This window comes from Fundulus heteroclitus, chromosome 14, assembly GCF_011125445.2.
Source record: "Fundulus heteroclitus isolate FHET01 chromosome 14, MU-UCD_Fhet_4.1, whole genome shotgun sequence".
Classification (NCBI taxonomy): domain Eukaryota; kingdom Metazoa; phylum Chordata; class Actinopteri; order Cyprinodontiformes; family Fundulidae; genus Fundulus; species Fundulus heteroclitus.
Window position 1 is genome coordinate 5155282 of NC_046374.1, and position 20650 is coordinate 5175931.

Consider the following 20650-nt stretch of genomic DNA (forward strand, 5'->3'; position numbering starts at 1 on the left):
GGCAGCCGATCGGGGCGGCACTTTTTTCAATGACATAGAGGGGGTGGCACGAGCAGTTAAAAAAAGAAAATAAATAAAAGGTCGTCTGTGACCCAAAAGCTGTTTTCCATTAACACTGTGTGAGGAATTTGCAGCTGCAAGCGCCCTGCTTGCTGTGAGAAGATCCTGCAACCCTGCACAGAGGCTGACAGGCTGTAGGCTGTAAACCAGACGAGGAAAGGCCATGGGGAGGAGCACATCACCTCTGGGGCTCTCAAATGGACTGGGAAACAGGGCTGCGGGGGATCCACTCTACAGGGCAATTGTCTTACGGAATTAGTGGCTAAAGTCAGTTTCACCCAGGGGCGAGGTGGCAGGGAGGTTTGGGAGGATTCCTGACCGGCCCGTCTGTTTCAGGCCGAACCGGTCGGTGGTCCGACTTCTTTCTGCCCAATAATATAACCCAGCCAAGGTGATGCACAGGCGCAAAGTCGCCCTCGTGGCCCCAGGCGGCCCAGTACAACATCAGGCTGAGTCAATATGCGAGATACAAACGGCCCCTCATAATTAAAAAAAACAAGCAAGCAAGAAACTGGAGCGAGCTAAAGTAGAAAAGATGCTGGAAAGAAAGGAGAAAGGAACAAGTGGAGTGGAGAAAATGTCTGCATGATGCAGCCTGTGCACAAAATTAACAGTTTTTTTATTGCTGTTTTTTTAACTATGGAACTGCAGTCCTTTACTGGAGAGGCCGAGGTCAGTGTGATTAGTCAGCCAGGCCGGCAATGGACCGAGCATGACTACAGGTTAGCAAACACTCCCTACATGGTACCATCCCACACCTGCCAGATATTATGAGTGTGTTTTGGATGTGTTCAGGGCACACAGAATATTAAAGCTTACACTATATGTGTATAAATAATTACTCTGCTTTATCAATTAAAATTAATGTCAATCCATACTGGCTGATCAGAAAAAGAAAGACATTACAGGGGAGAGTCTGTGTTCAAAGCAGGTGTGGTGCCAGGAATTAGATCACCCTAAAACCTCATATACATTTATAGAATGTTCTTTTTGGTGGCCCCTGACAGTCAGGGGCCCTTGGAATTGTCCTAACCTTTCTCCCCTATACGGCACCCCGGGTTCAAAGGATAATATTTTAATAACTATAGGCTACATCCTGTTTTCTTGTGCTTCTACGTTAACAATTTTTTACAAGCCCAAGAAAACTGGAAATAAATTGAGTAATTCCCTTACTGTGTTTAGAGCTTTGCTTATTTATTTATTTATTTATTTATTTTCTATTGCATTAGTTTCTAACACAGTACATTCTTTAATGTTTATTATTGCTGTTGGTGTTAGTTGTAGCTGAGGAGGTCAGTTTAAATCGAGGTCATGGAGTTGATGTAGAGGGACAGAATAATGCCAGTCATAGGAGTGAGGAGGAGGAGACAGATGGGGAGAGTTCAGGAGAAAGAGGAGGAGAAGGTGATGGAGCAAAAAGTGGTTATCGGGGGCGCCTGGAGGGTTTTTTGTCTCGTGAGTAATTCAATGTAACTGGGTTATGCATCCAAGTCACTGACTCAATGTTAGGTGAATTGTCTGACTGTAATTACATAGATGTGCAAGTTCACAGTTTTCAGCCGTCTGCCTGTTAGTGATAGAAAGTTGCAAGAGATCAAAACTGAAATAAATGGAAAACAATCCACAACAGAAACTGCTGGTACAGGCAATTAAGGAGGTGTAGCCAGAAAAGATGCTCCCCAGACATCATAGACAACGGAAACCATTGAGATGACGGTAATGCATAACATCTTTAAGATGCCTCACCGCACCATAAAATGTTGTCCTGCATATATGCTGCACACAAGAGCATGGGAGAATGTAAACAGAGAGCTGGTGACTTACTATTTTGGCCCAGCATGAATGAGCAATTAGAGGAGACAGCTTGTAAATGCCAGTGCCTGTATCCAAATCTAATTCTAAGATTTTCCTTAGAATTTTACCTCGGTAAGATAAAAGCTATTCACAAAGCATCTTAGGCCTTAAGAGAGCTCCTAAAGTGAAAAATGTTAGGAGTGGTGAGGAGGACTTTTAGTGAGGCTAAGAGTGTCTTAAGGAGGGAAGATGGTGGAAACGGAGAGAGCTGATTGGCTGATCCACCACCTAAACAGTGGAGGAAATGGGCACATAAACTTCTAGAACAATCATATAATTATTAATATGTAGATAAGAAAAACGTTATAGTTCCCAGAGGGGGAAATTAATACGTTTCAGTGGCCCGACGTGTTAAAGGCGCCTCTACCTAACCTCATTTTACTGAGGATAATAAATAATAGGTAAAACAGTGGATAATCATGAAAGTGGAGAAATTTACAAAGAATATTTATAAAAGAGGTGACAAATAATTTCTGTATTGCATGATAATGTCAGTAGCCTAAATGGTCATCTAGAAGGTCGCTGTGTGATGCCGTCTCCTGGCTTTGATCGTTGCACGGAGCGCTTCTCACTTTCCAGGCTGATGTGTAGAAGCACCAAGACGCGCAGAGAGAAAGATGCATTGATCTGCGGCGATACGCTTCAAAGTCTGTGTATGTGTGCCGTGATCCAGGGATGAAATAAGTTTTCAACATTACTCTAGTCTCCTTCCAGAGCTGTGTGGGACAGAGGCGCTGTTTCTTTCGGGGTTTTTTCACTTTTTTTTCTCCATTTTCTGTCAGTCGTTGTGCCAAATCCAACCGCTTTACACAAGAAGGCAATCCCAGTAAAATGCTGAAAGGTGAGTGCACATTAAAATCAAATATTAATGTGACTCGTCGTAAACTGACGGGTGAGTAAAAATAAATAAGCAAATCAAAATAAAGAGGAGGATGTAAAGAAGGTGAGTTCAAACATTTTGATGATGTGTGACAATCAATTAATTTTGCTAAATTTCATCTTCATCCAGTCTAATAGGTTAATTTCCCTCTGTTGATCACTAGGAACACACTTGTGTCGTTTCTATCTTGTACTGTCAACCAATCACAGCTCTTGAAAGGCAGCGTCACACCCAGCAATGGGGTTAACCAAACCTCCTCACTAAGATGGAAAGTTTCCTGTCATCTCCTTCTTCAAAGTTGCTCTCAGCAGTCACCTAACTCACTCTGAAGTCCTAGGTAGGTTTTTTTAGGCTGATAGGAGCTCTATGTGAACACGGGCTCCTGGTGGTGCAAGGCGTTGTTGGAAAACAGGATTCTTTTAATGTAAATGTATTAGATGCTGTTTACAATCAAAGCCATGGTCTGATAAGGAACATAGGAGTAGAGTTCCAAGTGGATCTAAACAGAGATTAAAAGTTTTAGTCACTAGGACTTTTAAAACAAAGTTTAGAGATACTAGGGTTGTTACGACACAATTATTTTAAACCCAGTATTGACACCAAGATAAATTACACCATTTTTGATCTCACTGCTATATTTTTAAGGCACATAGCTTTTTTCTGGTTAAGTGCAAAACAATAATCATATACAAATATCAAACGTAACTTTAATTTTCTTGATTAGGCCCCTCCCCCGACTACAATAAAAACAACCTCTTTGTTGTCGTGGAGTATGCAGCGGCCTTGCTGCGTCCAGACCAAACGCCTTTTCAGCGTCAAAAAGGCCTCAACTTGGATGCTTGTGCACATAAAAGTCCGACGTGCTGTCTAGAGCCTCAACGCTCTGACGTATTGAACAGACAAGTGGATAGAAGCGGATGAAGTGGTGAAGCGCGGTGAACCAAATGTCACCTGTCTCTGCATGCAAAATGCACAGTGGTCAACACCGCGTGATGCAGCCAGGAAGTTTACGGTCACCGCGTTGGGTGTGAATGCACCATAACTTGTGCAAGATGGAGCTGCGTTTATACCCCATATACGTCAGTTTTTCTGGCTGACGCTACAACAAACCTTTGAACCAATATCAATAATCATTCAAACTTCCAATGAAGTATTCATGTTCATCAGGAGGGTGCCACACAAGACACAAAAGCCGGCCAGGATTTCAACAAATGTACTGTAATGTTGTCAAAATAATGACTGGGAGATGTAGATAACACTATAAGACATCCATGTATGCAGTTTATTAGCAAAAAAAAGTTCATCTGGGAGTGAGTTATCCTCTAAGTAATACAGAGATTTCAATCCCAGTGTGTAAAGCCAAATTCCTGTGGGAGCGTGTCACTGTAAACCACAGCTGTCCAAGAAGACAGAGTGCTGAACAGCGACCTCCATCAGAAACATGAGAGAAAAAGAGCAGAGTGAGGACAAAAGGCTTCAGTGGTTGTCACCTCCTGCCAACAAAGAACACACAGCTGGCCTGTTGGTTTATGGGACAGCTTCTTCAATGTGCCATAAATCTTAGTACCACTCCTTTTTAGGGCTTTTCTCCTGCTCCACTCCACCCCATTAAAGCGGCCCTCTTTACAGACTATAAAAAGTCAGACATCAGTCTACAGAGATGAGTTGGGCCTCTTGTTGCAACAATTTGGACGGTTAAACACACACTTAAAGGTACATCTAAGAAAATTATATATTGGGAAAAGGTTGATATTTTGTCACCCATTTTAGAAAATGAAACTCATATATATGTTCATTAAACAGAGTGAAAGATTTCAAGGCTTTACTTTTTTGTAATTTTGATTATTATAGTTTACAGATCACGAAAACCCCAAATTGTTGGGTCTGGTATCTCTCATCTTCCTCTTGACAACACTCCATTAGTTCTCTGAGGGGTTCTGGTCAGACCAGCTTGCAGATCCATCAAGCACAGTGCCAATTCAGTCATGGGACCAGCTTCTGGTACCTTTGTCAGTGTGGGCTGGTTTCAAGTCCTGCTAGAACTTGAAATCAGCGTCTACACAAAGCCTGTTACCAGAAGGAAGTATGAAGTGCTCTAAAACCTTCATGTAAATGGCGGTGTTGGCTGGAATTCAGAAACTCCAATGGACCAACACCCACAGATGACATGGCACCCCTGATCATATAGCTGACTGACACTTCACTTTGGACTTTAAGCAGCATGAATACAGTGCCTCTCCACTTTTCCTCCAGACTAGAGGCTCCAGGGTCTTGATGCTCTGTCTCATGACTCAGGCCTCTCCTTGTGAAGCTCCCTCAAATTCTTTAAAGGATTTCACTCAATCCTTTCAAGCCTGCGGTTCTCCCTGTTGCTGGTGCACCTTTTCCTACCACACTTTTTCCTTCCACTGAACCTTCTGTATATTTTGCTTCCTCACAATATTAAAATTTTCTGAGATGCAGAATTTTGGGATTTTCTTCCCTATAAGCCATAATCATTAAAATGAAAGAAACAAATCCTTGACATTTTTCACTGCATGTGTGACAAATCTATATAAGAGTTCAACTTTCTGATATGAGAGACAAGCATGTTGAACTTTTATTAAACGTTTTTGAGCTTTATTTGCTGATTTGAATTATTTTAGATTGTGGTAAAATTAAAGTAATGAAACTCAAAGAAAGTCTGAGAAGTAAGTGATGAGAGTTGAAATGCTGAAGAGTTGCTGTGTATATACAGCGTTTATTAAGACATCAGGCATTATTTCTGTGCTTAAGGAAAGAAAAGGAGAGACATCCAATCAATTGACAGACCCAAATGGAGCTTTAAGTATGTTGTTCACCCATTGATCAGTAAAGCCATAGCGTACAGCTGGCGAAAGCAAGCGAAGTAAAGAAATGTGTGGATTCTAAGGCTGAAGGATATTAAGAAAACATGCCACATGTGCTCATGTCAGAGAATTTTGCAAAACAAAAATATGACTTGTGATGAATAGAAACAAGTAAACAACGTGTTCTCTGCCCTCAGCAAGATTGATCATGAGACGCAAGTCTCAGACCTCAAGTCCACATCAGGTTTGGAGCTTTTAGTGCGTGAGATCTAAGTCAAGTCTCAAGTCTTTTTTTCTGGGCTCAGTACAGCTCGAGTAGAGCAGATGACCTGATGCATTACAATAATACTGGAAGAAAAACATAGGGGAGCAGGTCGTCGGTCTGGACGGGTTCTCCTTTGTTCAAACGTTTCGTCTCTTCTCCAGGAGACTTGCTCAGTCTGAAGAGCTACAGGTAAACTCAGCCTCATAAGCAGCACCACACTGGATCTGAGCAGAGGTTTCAGCACGCCTCAAGAAACTATCAGGATGCAAGAAAGCTTCTTAGCACTATTCTCAAGTCTAAAAAAAGAAATGCTAAATACTTCTAAAAAGTAAACAAAAAGCATCACCTGTTTTCATTTTCAAGCATTTATATATTCTAACTAATTACTTGTTACCACAATTTTTTTGTCTGACTTCCAAAGCCAGATATATATAAAAAAATGAAGCTGCAGGTTTGACCTAAAATTTAAAGGTAACCATGACATAATTATGCTGAATATGAGCCAAATGGACGTCAGAATGAATTAGGGGCACGTAACGCGAAGCCACGCAGGATGTAAATCTCCCTGACTCCTCCACTTGCTTTTAAACAAACTGTAGGTGACGTCACCCAATCTGCGCCCGCTCTGCTCTCCTTTTGCCGTCATCGCCAACTCCACGTTTCCTCCCCAGTGAGTTTTCAGGCACACTGCTCAGAGGAAAACACAGAGATCAAACAAGTGGTCACATGACAAATGAGAGCGACGGTGTGTGTTGGCGCGGTGCTCGGCCACCGGGGTGGCTGGCCTGGGGAGAATCAAACACCTGGCATTTGTCACCCTACATCCCCTTTTTACGACCCCCCTCCCCCCATGTTCCCTGTATGGTTAAAGTTGAAAGGCTTCTACACACAGCGCAGACAAAGGAACACAGGTTCGCTTCGTACTTGTTAACAACAGCCCTGCTTAAATAAGCTGCTCCTCCCCCACTTTCCACAGGCGTCCTAAAATAGAAATAATAACAGCAACGCATTAAAGAAAACTTTTCAAAGCACTGGGATTCAGACTTGTTCCACCACACATACTCAGCCTTTTCCCTCTTTGAAAAAAGATTAAAGTCCAAGTCTTTGCTATTCAGGGCAGTATCTCCCTTTTCTCCTCAGGTGTTGTAAAACCGTAAATCTTTCTTGTCTGCTTTGTTACGGCCTTTCTTTACGGGGAGGTTCTCCGCCAAAAATGTGTGAACCAGGCAACCCAGTCAAATGTCAGTCTATTCATGCAAAAGAGCCACTGCAGGGGGAGTTTTTTTTCTTGGAATTACAGAGGGACAGTGCAGGAAGAAGCAGGGTTCATACACACGCATGGTCGGGGTGAAATAAAGCTGTTTTGGTCACAAAGGCAAATGCAAATACCATCTTCTAACTGTTCTGCACAGCTTTGATCATTTCCTGTCGGCCACACATACAGCTGAACTCCTAGGTTTATTGGGTGTCCAGCCTTCATCCAGTTCCCCCACCCTGCCCCCAACAGCCTACCAGACCACCATTAAAGAAGACTCTTTTCCTGCTAGCTCTTTGAATTTATGGCGCTTCCACACCAAGGAAGGACTGGCCACCAACATTTTCTCCCTCTTAGGTTTCACCACAAGTGGACCGTGTTTCCCACACCCTTTATCCCCGAACCTTCAGTTCACTTAGTGTCCTAAAACTATCCGACCACAGAATGAAGAGGTACTGGGCTCTACTTACGTCTGATTTGGACTGATCTTCCATGTCAGAGTCGTTGGGGTCCACCAGCTCCTGGAAGGGTGGAAGCCTAGACGCTTTCCTGCGCTCAGCTTCATCCTGATCTGGCCGTAGTTTGCTTGTCTCCATCTGCAATCTTTTCTTGTCAGAATAATGAGAGTCCGAACCTGACGTCTGCTTTCCCGACGAGTCGAGATATCCCTTTCTGCGTTTTTTGGTCATAAGATCCTCACTGTCCAATGCGGAGAGACGCTTGTTTAACCCTGATCCATGGGTCAAACCCTCGCTTCGATGATCCTTGGACAAAGACTTGGGTTCCTTAAAACCCATCTTAGGATTGCTATCTCTGAGTGGCTGATTCTCTTTGGGTTTCCTTGAAGATTCTTTGGAGACTTTTGAGGATTCCCAGCCAGAGTCTCTGAAGGCACTTTTGGGCTCTTTCAAGTCTTTTAAAGGCTTATCTTTGTGGTCCTTGGAGGGTTTGTGGAGTTTGGAGAAGCTGCTGGTGTTAGTGCTGGTGGTTGTGGCTGTGGTGAGGAGGTCAGTTCGACCACCTTTGAAGCAATCCTGTAGATAAAAAAAAAAAAATCACATCTTAAATAACAAACATCAAGAACAAATGACTAAACTTAAAGCAAATTCAGTTTCTGGAAATTACAAAAGTTTTATTGCTCTTTTAACTGTGGGTCAGTTTCCAAAATGAGTTAAAGGCAATTACCTACTTTGATTAAAACAACAGCAATAACATTTTAAATCGATCAGCTCTTAGCAAACCTACTCATCTTTAAACTTGCTAATATGACTGACGTTCTTGAAGAGGTTGGGACACATCAGCTTTTAGAGGACAGGTTTCAGTCTGGTGTTCGTGAAGCCCACTCTACAGAATCCCGAATGACCAGTCGTGTGGAGGCAAAAAAATCACTACTTCTAGTTGGCCCCGACTAGAAGTTTAAATTAGCCTTTGACACGTTGGATTATTCAGTGTTGCTCATCAAGTGGCTTAATTTTCTTGAGGTATATATGCAGCTAAATTACATTTTAAATTATAAGCTGTAATTCTTTAGTATGGCATTCCACAGGGTTCTGTTCTACATTTCCTGCCTTTGAGTTCCTCTAAGTGCTGCAATGGCAAAGCACAAGGTCCCTCAGTGTTGGCTTCCTTTTCAACACTGAATACAGTACAAGGTTCCTGTTTAGACTTTAGAGCAGGGGTGACCAACAAGTAGCCCCCGAGGACCATGTATGGTGCCCACCACCCTGTTCTTTCTGGAAGTAAAGCATTTGTAGATGGAAGAACACTTGTTTAAAAGGTTCTCTGAAATAATCGGATATTTTAGTGTTTTTTAGCCAATGGTTACAGGCAACTTGTTTCACATATTTGGCATAATAAAACGGAAGTATACGTCAAAATTTTCAACATCAGACAGTCTACAGAGAAACTTGATTTGGACATCTGAATGACTCAAACCTCACCTCTAAAGGAGTGAATAAATAGTAAACGCACAAACACACTGCTGTGTATGTTTTAAGAGGCTCAACCAGAGTTCTGACTTAAATCTGAACTAAAGATTGCCGTGATGACAAGTAGGCTTTCCATCCTCGAAAACTGGAGCTCTTCACAAAAGCTGAATAGTAGAAGATTCCAGATGAGACATGCAAGCAGCTTGTCATCAGTTATAAAAAGTCTTTAAGAGGGTGTAATGCCAATCAAGGTGTTTGCACAAATTATTAAGAAGGGTATGAAGAATTTTAGATATAGATATTTGTTGTTAAAAAGTACAACTTTTTTTTCCAAAATAGAAGCCCTTGTACATTGTAGATGCCGGTTTAATTTCAAATCAGAAACAAACCTATTAGTTGAATGAAAGCAACTTAAAATCTGCCAGGGCTATCATTAATGTTTAGCATAACTGTATGTTAGTGTCTTAGTTATTTGTGTGTTAAGAACACTGGGGGAAAGCATTATATAAATAACGTTTACTGACTTACCTACTATAACGACATGAGAACTTTATAAGAAGAAATAATACAAAATAACCCAGAGTCACTGAAGCCCAAAAAGAAACCAAAGCCCAAAGGGATTGGGACACAAGGAAGAAGAAAATGCCTCTTTAGGTCAGTGGGCAAGTATAATGAGGGGCTGAGGCTTGGAAGGGCTACCACAGCTGTGATCATACAGAGTTTCCACCAAAGGCACTCTTAATATAAATGAATGTTAAGAAAAAAGAAAGATAGTCATTCAGTGTTTAAATCAGATGTCTTACAACCCCCTATCCCCACCCCCAAAAAAACAACAACTGCCTTTAGTATTTGTTTTATACCAAAAGTGCTTGAATGTAGATAAAGAACAAAGTGAGCAAAAACTTGGTGGCCAGATCAGTGGAAGATTAACCCCGTGCCTTTAACACAAGAGAAAACAGACATGCCACCCTGCCGTTTGGCAATCCCATGGCTGAAAAGAGCACCATTCTAGAGAGGAAATCAAACGGGTCTCCTCAGCACTCATCAGTGGGCTTAGAGAGCAAACTCACGACTTCTTTTGAGCAGAGCCGTTCAGCGGGGTGAGGGACTCTTTTCAACAACCACACAAGCACAACTTTAAAAGGGAAGAAAGAGGCAACGAGGAGAGAGGAGGAAATGCAGCGCTTCCAACGACAGCAGACATTTGTCCTCAGGTCTCACCTCTAGCCCTCTTGTCAATATTTCACAAACGCAGTAAACCCATTCAAGTAGTCTAGACGACGGGTTGTGTTACAGCTCTGCCCAAGCACTACTAAAACCTTTCATTTGGTGTATCGGCTAGTGACCCCTGGGGCCCCAAGATGTAAAACTGGCGGCTCATTGGGAACTTCAGTGCACTCCTCCACTGCAGTAAACCTGTTTCCCCTCCCGGCCAGCCTGACATCAAAAAGTGTTTTAGAGCTCTGGAAACGGCACTTAGCGTCTCTTAGCTATCAATATTTAAGAGATGAGGAAAATGACCCTTTCAAAAGCCCACCCTGATTAAGACTGCAGAGTAGAAGACTACAAAATATTGCTTAGAACATTTTCTTTTACAAAATGACTCTGCTTGCTGTGGAATGATGTAACGCCATGACTTAGCAACAGGCCTAGGGTGCAACCCCAAGACTTCTGATCCAGTTAAATACGAAAACCAGTTCCCCACCTCTTTGCAGGGCTGGATCCAATAACGCAATACAATTTATAGTAATTTATTTATGCAGCGTAGAGTTGGCGGCTTTCATGAAATAATAAAGCAGTATATATATATATATATATATATATATATATATATATATATCCTAGTCTGTACTGATGGAGGAACATGGGGCGGTCATTAAAGAGAAATGCTTAAATGACCAAGAATTATCCCAGACAGAATTAGCATTGCTTGCGTTGGTAGCGTAGGATCCAGCGGGTTAAAAGCGTCCTTTGTCAGTTTTTTTCTGTTGTGTTACAACAGAAAAAGGACACATTTGTTTATTTCATGTGGTGCCCCAATTCCTTCATTATACTGTGAAGGTTTGCCTCCTTGTTTAAACTCGATTTAAAGCTCAATGCAGCATGTTCTCAACAAGTAAATGGCCCTATGGTCATTTCCAGATGTTCTACAAAAATACCATTTGTTTGATTGTCGCAAATCACGAAGTCTGTCTGTTGGAAACAAAAATTCTTCTTCTTGACTCCATCAAGATAGACCCCATGAATGGATCAGAAACAGATCCCAAAAAGTTGCGTTCTAAAATATTATAAACTTTGGCAGATTTAGATTTTAAAAAGATTTTCATTCAATCAAGAAGTAGGAAGGAAGAAAGGCAGGTAGCCTTCAAAATAAAACCATGTATAAATTTATAAAGACTCTCCCCCCCTCCCCTCCGACAGAATTTTTAGAGGAAACACTCTGATATCCAACTCAACAAGCCATTTTCTTGGATAATATTCTGATTAATAACAGTCAAATTTCTTGTTTTAAATAGTCCTTGTTTACAAACATCTTTATCTACAGAGCATTTTGGTTGCTTGAGGGTACTGCAGAGAAAAGTCAAAATCAAATCACAATCGCAATTATGGTTGAAATATCTCGCAATTTAGATTTTTGGCAAAGTCATACAGCCTTATCTCCAACTTACAACACCAAGCTAAAATAAAAGTTCATAGTGGGACGTTTTGGGACTGCTCCAAAGGGGCAAAACAAGGTAGCCCTGAATTTTATTTGAGATCAGAGATCTTGGTAAAGTTGCTTTGAAGCATGGTGTGCATGGCCACAACAACCGTGTATACCCATAAGCACAGGACTGCTGTGCTTTTTTCCGTCTCCAAAGCAGTGTTTCTGAAACTTGCAGGATGCGATAGCAAGATAGCAGCAAACATCCTTCCTTCCTGATGGTGGAGTGGTGAATCTGCTGAAAAATGTTCTATAGCAGTGCTAAATATCTAAGGGAAATTCAGTGAAGTAAAGAAAGTAGGAAAAACTATCATCCATCTCATAATGCTTCAATTGGTTACCATGGAGATCTAAAGCAGGCAGTCACATTGATTGTTTAGGCCACTCAGGATGCTAACTGCTCCGTTTTGCCCCAAATGCCCTCTCACTTCTATTTGAAACTTTATAAAGGAAGCTTTGTCATAAACTGCAATATTAATAGTTCTATTTTTAAACTGGATTGTTGCAAATCAGCTTTTACTCAAAACATTACAATAAACAGGAACTAATATTCCTGGCCACGGCTGTTCAAACCTTTAATGTCTACTTAAACTCTTGGTTCTCTTAGTGTAGTTAATGTGTTGCTTTCAAATTAAAATGTAAGTTCTCATACTAAATTAAGTGTAACGGTAAAGTTCTGTGAATCCAGGTATAGCATAATACCAGCACTACCAGTTACCTAACAATAACCCAAAGCTGTAGTCAAACCCTCCAAGCCCTAATCCTTGTGCAGTAAAACAGAGGAGCGGCTCTAAATGGGGACCAGTGTGAGTGTACAGCTGAGTGTGACCTTGTGCTCCACAGGTAATTCATCACACTCAGTGTTTAGACTGGAAAGTGTTTCCATGTGAAGAGGGCCTCCCCTTAACTGGCTCCAAAATGACAATTAATAGAATCTAAAAAAAGGAATCACGCAACCTTTTACCACACATATTTCAGATTTTGTACTTCTTTAAATTACATTTTAGATTTTATCTAAAGCTAATAAATACCGTAATCTTACCTTACACAATCAATTTCTTTACTGATCTCATACAGTCCTGCTCACCATTATTGGCACCCCTGAAGTTTAGGTAAATATAATGGAATATTTCCTGAAGGAAATTCATCAAGTGAAACAACATTTTACTGCTGATAGCTTGTGCTTGATGCAAAACAGCAAATGACAAAAAACATTTAATAAGATACTCATTATGAGGAAACCAAAAGAAAAACGTAATGTTTACCATGTCAATGGTATTGGCTAGCCTCGTGAGACCATCCTGATCTCGCGAGCTTTCAAGGTTTCACTCGCAGATCAGTCTGGCTACTCTCCGTTGAAGAAAATTTGGAGCCGTTCACCAAACGAACGTCCAATCAGCGTTGGCTTTGAGGCGGGTTGAGGTGTGACGCAACGGGAAGCGCGTCAGTTCAGTCTAAACAACATGGCGGCTTCAGCCGATGAAACTAGCGTTAGCGTGGCTATAGGGCAAGTTTTATCGGAATTACAGAGTATTTCTTTGCTGAGCTAACGAGCCTTCACCTGCAGCAGCAAGAGTAGCTTGGCTTGTGGTTGTGTTTTCGTCGTCGCTCGTAAGCGACGACGAATCTGATTGGTTTATTTGGCCCGTCTATCACCAACACAGGCCAATCAGCTAACCAGTATTTTCGCCCCTTCCCAAAATTACTTCAACGGAAGGTTTCCAGATGGATATGCGGAGCAAATCTATCTGGCAGAGCCAGGTTAGGTATTGGCACCCTTTGCTGCAAATCAGTATCAAAACCCAATTCGGCTCACCTGTTGCAAATCACAAATAAAGATCACTTGTGATGAACTTCCTCCACATATGTGACATGAATTGATCCAATGAATGATCATGTTGGTGCTTTAAAAGGCACCTGTTAGTCCATCTTCACGTGTGACAATGGTAAAGACAAAAGAAGCTGTCTGAAGACACCAGAAATGCTATTATTTGTAAGCACAAGAACTCCAATGGGTATAAAGCCATCTCCAAAGACCTTGGTATCCTTGTTTCAACGGTGCGAAAGGTGGAAAAAACACCACGTCAAACATCTAAAGAGCTAAAGACCAACCTGAAGCAGTCTGGTGTGATTGTTTCAGCAAGTACCATACGCCGCACACTAAACAAAGTAGGGCTTTATGGGCGGAGGCAAAGGAAGACCACATTGCTAAAGAAAAGGCATTAAAAAGAACGACTGATCCTCGCAAAACAGAACCTGGACAAACTTCAAGCCTTCTGGGACAACATTTTATGGACAGATGAAACAAAAGTGGAGCTTTTCGGTAATTCACACAAACAGTATTTTTACAGATGGCGCAATGCAGCCTTTAAAGAAAAGAACACCATATCAACAATCAAGCATGGTGGAGGATCCATAATGCTGTGGGGCTGCTTTGCGGCATCTGGTACTAGAGGCCTTAACCGTATAACAGGCATCATGAAATCAGAAGATTATCATGAAATTCTAGAGCGAAATGTCTTGCCCAGTGTAAGAAAACTTGGTTTGAGGCGAAGATTCTGGGTCTTCCAGCAAGATAATGACCCATAGCACACCTCCAAAAGCACGCAGGCATGGTTGAAAGGAAAAAAAAATCACTGTTTTAAAATGGCCAGCAATGAGTCCTGATCTCAATCCAAGTGAAAATCTTTGGGTAGAGCTGAAATCTGCCATTGTGGAAAGGAACCCTGCAAATGTACAAGAGCTTGAGTAGACTGTGGAAGAACCACCGTGCTGGTTCTATTGGACCTCAGTGCAGCATTTGATACTGTCGATCACTCCATTCTGTTAGAACGCCTGGAGAACTGGGTCGGCCTCTCTGGTACAGCTCTCCACTGGTTTAAATCCTACTTAAAGGACAGGGAATTTTTTGTATCAGTAGGTAACTTTACATCAATGATGACAAAAATCACATGTGGGGTTCCCCAAGGGTCCATCCTGGGTCCCCTCCTTTTCAATATCTACATGCTCCCTCTAGCCCAGATAATAAAAAATAACAACATCAGTTACCATAACTATGCAGACGACACACAGCTTTACATCACCATGTCACCAGATGACTATAAACCAGTTCAAGCACTGAGTAAATGCCTAGAAGAAATCAATACGTGGATGTACCAAAATTTTCTTCAACTGAATAAAAACAAAACTGAAGTAATAATATTTGGACCAATAGAGGAAAGATCAAAAGTTAGTTAGTTATTTTTAGTCGAATTGATTACTGCAACGGTATTTTCACAGGTCTGCCTAAAAAGTGGGTCAGACAGCTGCAGCTGATCCAGAACGCTGCTGCCCGCGTCCTCACTAAGACTAAGAAAGTAGAGCACATCACCCCAGTTCTAAAGTCCTTACACTGGCTCCCTATATCTCAGAGAATAGACTTTAAAATACTTCTTTTAGTCTATAAATCCCTAAATGGCTTAGCACCTAAATACATCACAGACTTGTTATCAGTGTATCAACCCTCCAGACCACTCAGGTCTTCTGGCTCCAGCCTACTCTGCAGAACCAGAACCAGAACTAAACACGGAGAAGCAGCATTTAGTTCCTATGCTCCACTGATCTGGAACAAACTTCCAGAAAACTGTAAAAGTGCGGAAAGCCTGAGTTCCTTTAAATCGAGATTAAAAACACATCTGTTTAAAATTGCCTTTGACTGTTCTAGTTAAACAGTTTTACTGTTCTTTTTTGTTACTACATTCTATCCCTACTTGCTTTTATTCTATTTTCTATCTACATTTTATTATTTTGCTATATCTTAATCATGTAAAGCACTTTGTATTGTCTTGTACTGAATTGTGCTATATAAATAAATTTTGCTTTGCCTTGCCTTACATTGCAAAAGAAGAGTGGGAGAAAATGCCACCCGAGAGGTGCAAGAAGCTTATAGATGAATCTAAGAAACGTTTGGAGGCTGCCATTGCTGCCAAAGGCTGTGCAACCAAATATTAGGGAGGGGTGTCAATATTAGTGCGCATGCTGGTTTTCTGTTTTGTCCTTTGGAATTAAAATATTTGTGTTGAAATGGTAACTGTCTTTGTTAAATTATTTTGGACCTCAAATTGAAAGATCTTGCTGATATAACTTTTGAACATTTCCATTTATTTCTGAAGATATTTACTCAGCTATGCAAAACATGAAGGGGTGCCAATAATGGTGAGCAGGACTGTACAATGCAAGGACCAAATGTAACTCACTTTACATGCACCAGTCGATCACCAGATTAACCAGCCTGCCCTGTTAATAAACTTTGCAATGAGGGCTGCAGGTCTCACCTATTCCAGAAACCACAAATGCACAGCACTGCTACTGAATCAGCACAACGCAATGACTCTACAAGAACATCACTAAACTCCCAACTTTCAACATGTCTTAATTCACAGTATTAGCAAGATGGAAAACAGCATAACAGCAGCTGAACTTATGTGTTAGAAAGAAAATCCCTATAACTGGCAGCCATGACACACTTTCCAAAAACCGCAGCTGAGGTCCTGCCTTTTTTGTAGTTTAAACACTCCAGAACATCTAGGAACCTGATAAATAGTTTAGGTTTGAGGGCAGTGAAGGTGTTAACAGTTTCAAAACTAGGTGTGATCAGGAGTAACAGCAGGAGTAGAGAAGAGCCTTTAGCCCTGTGTTGTTTCAGGGTTCCTTACCTTTGACGTGTGGAAGCTCTTGCTCTTCTTTGGATCGGAGGAGGATGTCAGTGAGTTGTTGGGAAGCGTTGGCAGCTTGAGGTGCTGGCTGAACAGGGAGGTTGATCCTTCCTGCATCACCATCACCTGCCGGAGGAAAAGACAGTCTTTTAAAAGGGCAACTTTTACCTGTCCAAATTAATACTTAGCATGAAGAAGTAAATCTTTATGTATATGTGCTAATACTAGTAAAATATAATTCATACTTTTTTCATTATAAAAAAAAAAAAAAAACTGACTTTTTAACAATGTTGTGTTTGTGCAAAGGTTCTACTTGTGTATAAAAGCCTAAAAGCTGGGTTTTTAATTTGAAGAAAACTGCACCACTCCATCTCCACCATTGTCACTAAATTTTTCTGAAACAGTTGTGACAGTGTATCTGAAATAAAACTATAATAATTAGCTACATCACTGTTGTTAAAATTTCATTGAAATGCGACATGCGTTAATAGGACATTGTGTACCTAATTTGAATTCTAATTAGTAAAAAGCAGGTATTGCTTTTATAAATACATATTCTGGAAAGTCTAATAACATCACATCAAAAATGAACTTCGAATTAGTAGTTTATAAATACATGGCGGTGCACCCACTGGGAGGCGCCATGTGGGTGCCCCTCGCTATTTCTGATTTCAGAAGCCAAAATGGGCCAAACTTGTAGGCCTTACGCATTTTCCCCTATCTGTCTTCTTTATTAAGACCTGCTGTTGTTGGTGGTGGTGGAGTATAAACAAGCAAACACGACTGTAAATCATTCTATTTGCTGTTTTCTGTTTAAATGGAGGACCATCCATTGCCCAACAATAGGAAAGAGAAAGTAATCAAGAAAAGAAAATGTAACAGAAAATGAGAGTCTGTGTCGGTGCAGCTATTATTACCGGTGGAGTGGAGATGCGGAGGTTGCAGGCTTTCTGCTGGACAGCTAAGTTAATTCAACATAACAGTGAAGTTTATTTTGCCGTTACATTAGAAACAGGGCAGTGTGGTCCAGCAGCTACTCTGTCCTCCCAGCAGAGACGGCTAGTTTGTTCATCTTCTCTCCCTCTCCTCTACAGGGAGTATGTGTACGCGCGGAGGGGCGGAGTGATATCAGCCGGTTCACGGCGTGAGCAGGTCTCTTTACTGATGTTTATATAGAGCCCAAAAAAATGCAACTCCCGGAATTTACAAGCGACATTAGAACAAAACAAGCGGATTTGACAACAGTGCCAAAAACCATTTCACATGATGACCTTAGCTATTAGCTATTATACATAGAGGACATGTTTACAATGTCACATTTATGACACAAGGTCATTTGTAATTCATTTAGCACACCACTAAATGGTGCCCCAATGTTCACATTATCTTACACAGTAAATGTGTGAACATTCCCTGAATCCACACTCACTTATAATTTTACCAGAAAGACAGTAATCAGAGGCACACACAATGATTGAATAAGTGATTCAAACTGCGTGTAGGGTTCCTGTTTATGCTGAGTCATGAATGTGACTATGTTTGGACTGTTTACATCAGTTCCCAAACAGAGCAGCTGAAGGAGACAGAGAAGGGGTCCAGAGTCCTTTGGTCAGTCTTTTTATTAATAATAAAAAAATGACTGATACAACGCTTCAATTTTCCCACATTCTATGGTTACAGCCTTATTTAAAAATAGATTCATTAAAATTTTTACCTCAAAACTCAACACACAATGCATGCCACTTTTTTTGTGCAAATATGCTGACTTTGTAGACCAACTTCTCATCAAGTTGGTCTACCAACCACCAGTTATAAAAGCACAGAGGAAGAAGCAATAGATATGATGCAAAGATTTGTGAATAGTGTGAGAACATCAGCACTGGCTGACCCTTAACCCCAGCTAACCTATGACACCAAGGGTGGACTCTGCTCTGCTGCCATCAGCACCAAAGGCCTAAATTCACACTAGTTCCACTGACCAATCCTGAACTGGAGGATTCTGCATCAAAGAGTTAGATTTTTGCCAAACCTGTCCTGTATTCTAATTATGAAAACAAGACCATTTAACAGCTTAAATGTCATTAGGACCACTTTAGACTAAACCAGCATAAAAACACAATATATGAGAGGATCAGACATGGGGTGGATTATTCTACACCGCTTAAAGATTCTTTAAAATACGGTTTGTGATTTCTAAAAACGTGAAGAGCCTGACGGTTACTCTGTCAGACGTCCAGCCTTGCTCTGTGGAGAGATTAGAACCTTCCAGTAGGAGGAAGATCTCTGCAGCAATCCACCAATAAGGCCTGTATGACAGAGGGACCAGACAGGAACCACTTCTAAGTAAGTGGACAGGGACCCCAAGCATCCAGTCAAGATATACAAGGAGGGGTTTAGGGACAACTGTTGATGTCCTTGAGGGGCCCAGCCAGAGTCCAGACCTGAATCTGACAGAATATCCTTGGTAGAGGTTTGGAGACGGGTGTGCACCAACATTTCCCATCCAGCCCGATGGAGCTTGAGAGGTTCTGCAAAGAGGAGTGGGCCAAACTGCCCTAAGACAGGTAGGCCAAGCCTGTAGCATCATATTCAAGAAGGTTTTAGGCTGAACTTGCTGCCAAATGTGCCTCAACCCTGCATTGAGCAAAGGCTGAATGATTATGCAACTTTTTAATTTTTAACTAGAAAAATCTCAAAAACGTGTTTGTCATTATAATGGGGTGTTGTGTGTAGAGCTTCGAGGAAAAAAACGTAACCCATTTCATAAAGATGTTGTGGTGTTGGTAGCATTTATTCACAGTAGCCAGACATGGAACCAGCAGCCAGAGACAGAGGTCCCTAGGTCGGGAATCAAACCCCAGACTGCTGCAACAAGGATTAATAAACTCCCATATATGGGCATATGCCTAACCGCTGCGCCACCCTCAGCTGACTTCATATTAATATTCTTCTTCCATACAATGCCTACTCACTTAAATGTCTATGATCAGACAAGGAGTTGCTGTCACAACTAAATAAAGTGGATGTACTATTTATGTTTATAGATTATTAATAACAAAATGCTTTATTGCATTATTATTTAATGCTAAGCTAAGGGAACAAACTTACTTGGAATAACTGCTTGTTAGGTTTGCAGTTACCAACATTGGTTTAATTAACTGTCTATGCATGTTAGAGCACTTATTGGATGTAGTTTGAGAGCATAACCCTGCTCTAAATGTCTCCAGAACTTCCTCCCTGACCTGTCTGCTGGGTTCTGGCTCTTCATGATGCTGCTTGTTCCCTGATATTGTCTAACAGACCTCCAAGGCCACAAACAGAACAGCTGCAGTTACAGATGCACCTGAATCAATTAGATTATTAAAAACTTCCTGTATTTCAGTAACTCAGCTCATTAAGAGAAATACATTATATAGATTAATTCCACACAGACTGATGTTTTCAGCCCTTTTCTGTTAATAATGATGATTTTCTGGTCACATTTAATGACAACACAACACTTAGTGCTTTCTGTGGGAGACAGTGATCACAAAGTTCTACTCGGGTCTTTTCCTGCCATTTCGCTATATCCCTTCTAATGGGAACACTGAAATCAACTGAGTGAGAAAATCATTTCCGTTTAGACCTTTAATCAAATTAAAATCTTCATTCCCAGGCTTCTATTAGAATAAAAGCCCATTCTATAGGCAGCTGTTATAGTGACATAAATCATTAAATATGGATGCTGTTTTATTATTTTTACACGGCTAATTTTTTTTGTGCTGAATGGCTATATTTACAGATATGTCGACAGTGAAAGTTTCTGCATCAAGAAGGAACAGGAGTGTCTTACTGAATTTTTGAAAGTGAACTGCTAAGATACCAGTCAGGATAAAAAAAATATGTTATCATCCTGAATTCCTTTGTTTGTGATTGGTTGTTTATGTGTGACACCCCCCCCCCCCGCCGGTTTGCTTACTTTTGATTCCTCTGAACCTCGTTTGTGAGGATCCCGTGTCTGTAAACACATAAGACAATTAATACAAATGTAGAAGAAACACATCGGTTACACAAGTTATTAATGTTACCTGATCACTGACAAACAAAACTATTTCAAACAATGTTTTTTTTTTCTTAGCTCAACCTAATGTGCCCTGCCTTATGGATCTGGCCCTTTGAAGCACCCTTAGTTAAATATAAGAA

General features: G+C 41.0%; 1 protein-coding gene across 1 annotated transcript in view; it reads right to left on the reverse strand.

The window, feature by feature from the left end:
- mllt3 (MLLT3 super elongation complex subunit) overlaps positions 1-20650 on the reverse strand; it is an 80367-nt gene that overhangs the window by 18789 nt on the left and 40928 nt on the right. Inside the window, exons 5-7 of the mRNA XM_036146115.1 lie at positions 20427-20465; positions 16469-16594; positions 7613-8176 (exon numbers count right to left, since the gene is read on the reverse strand). Coding sequence (XP_036002008.1) covers positions 7613-8176; positions 16469-16594; positions 20427-20465 — 729 coding nt within the window. The remainder of the gene's footprint in view (positions 1-7612; positions 8177-16468; positions 16595-20426; positions 20466-20650) is intronic.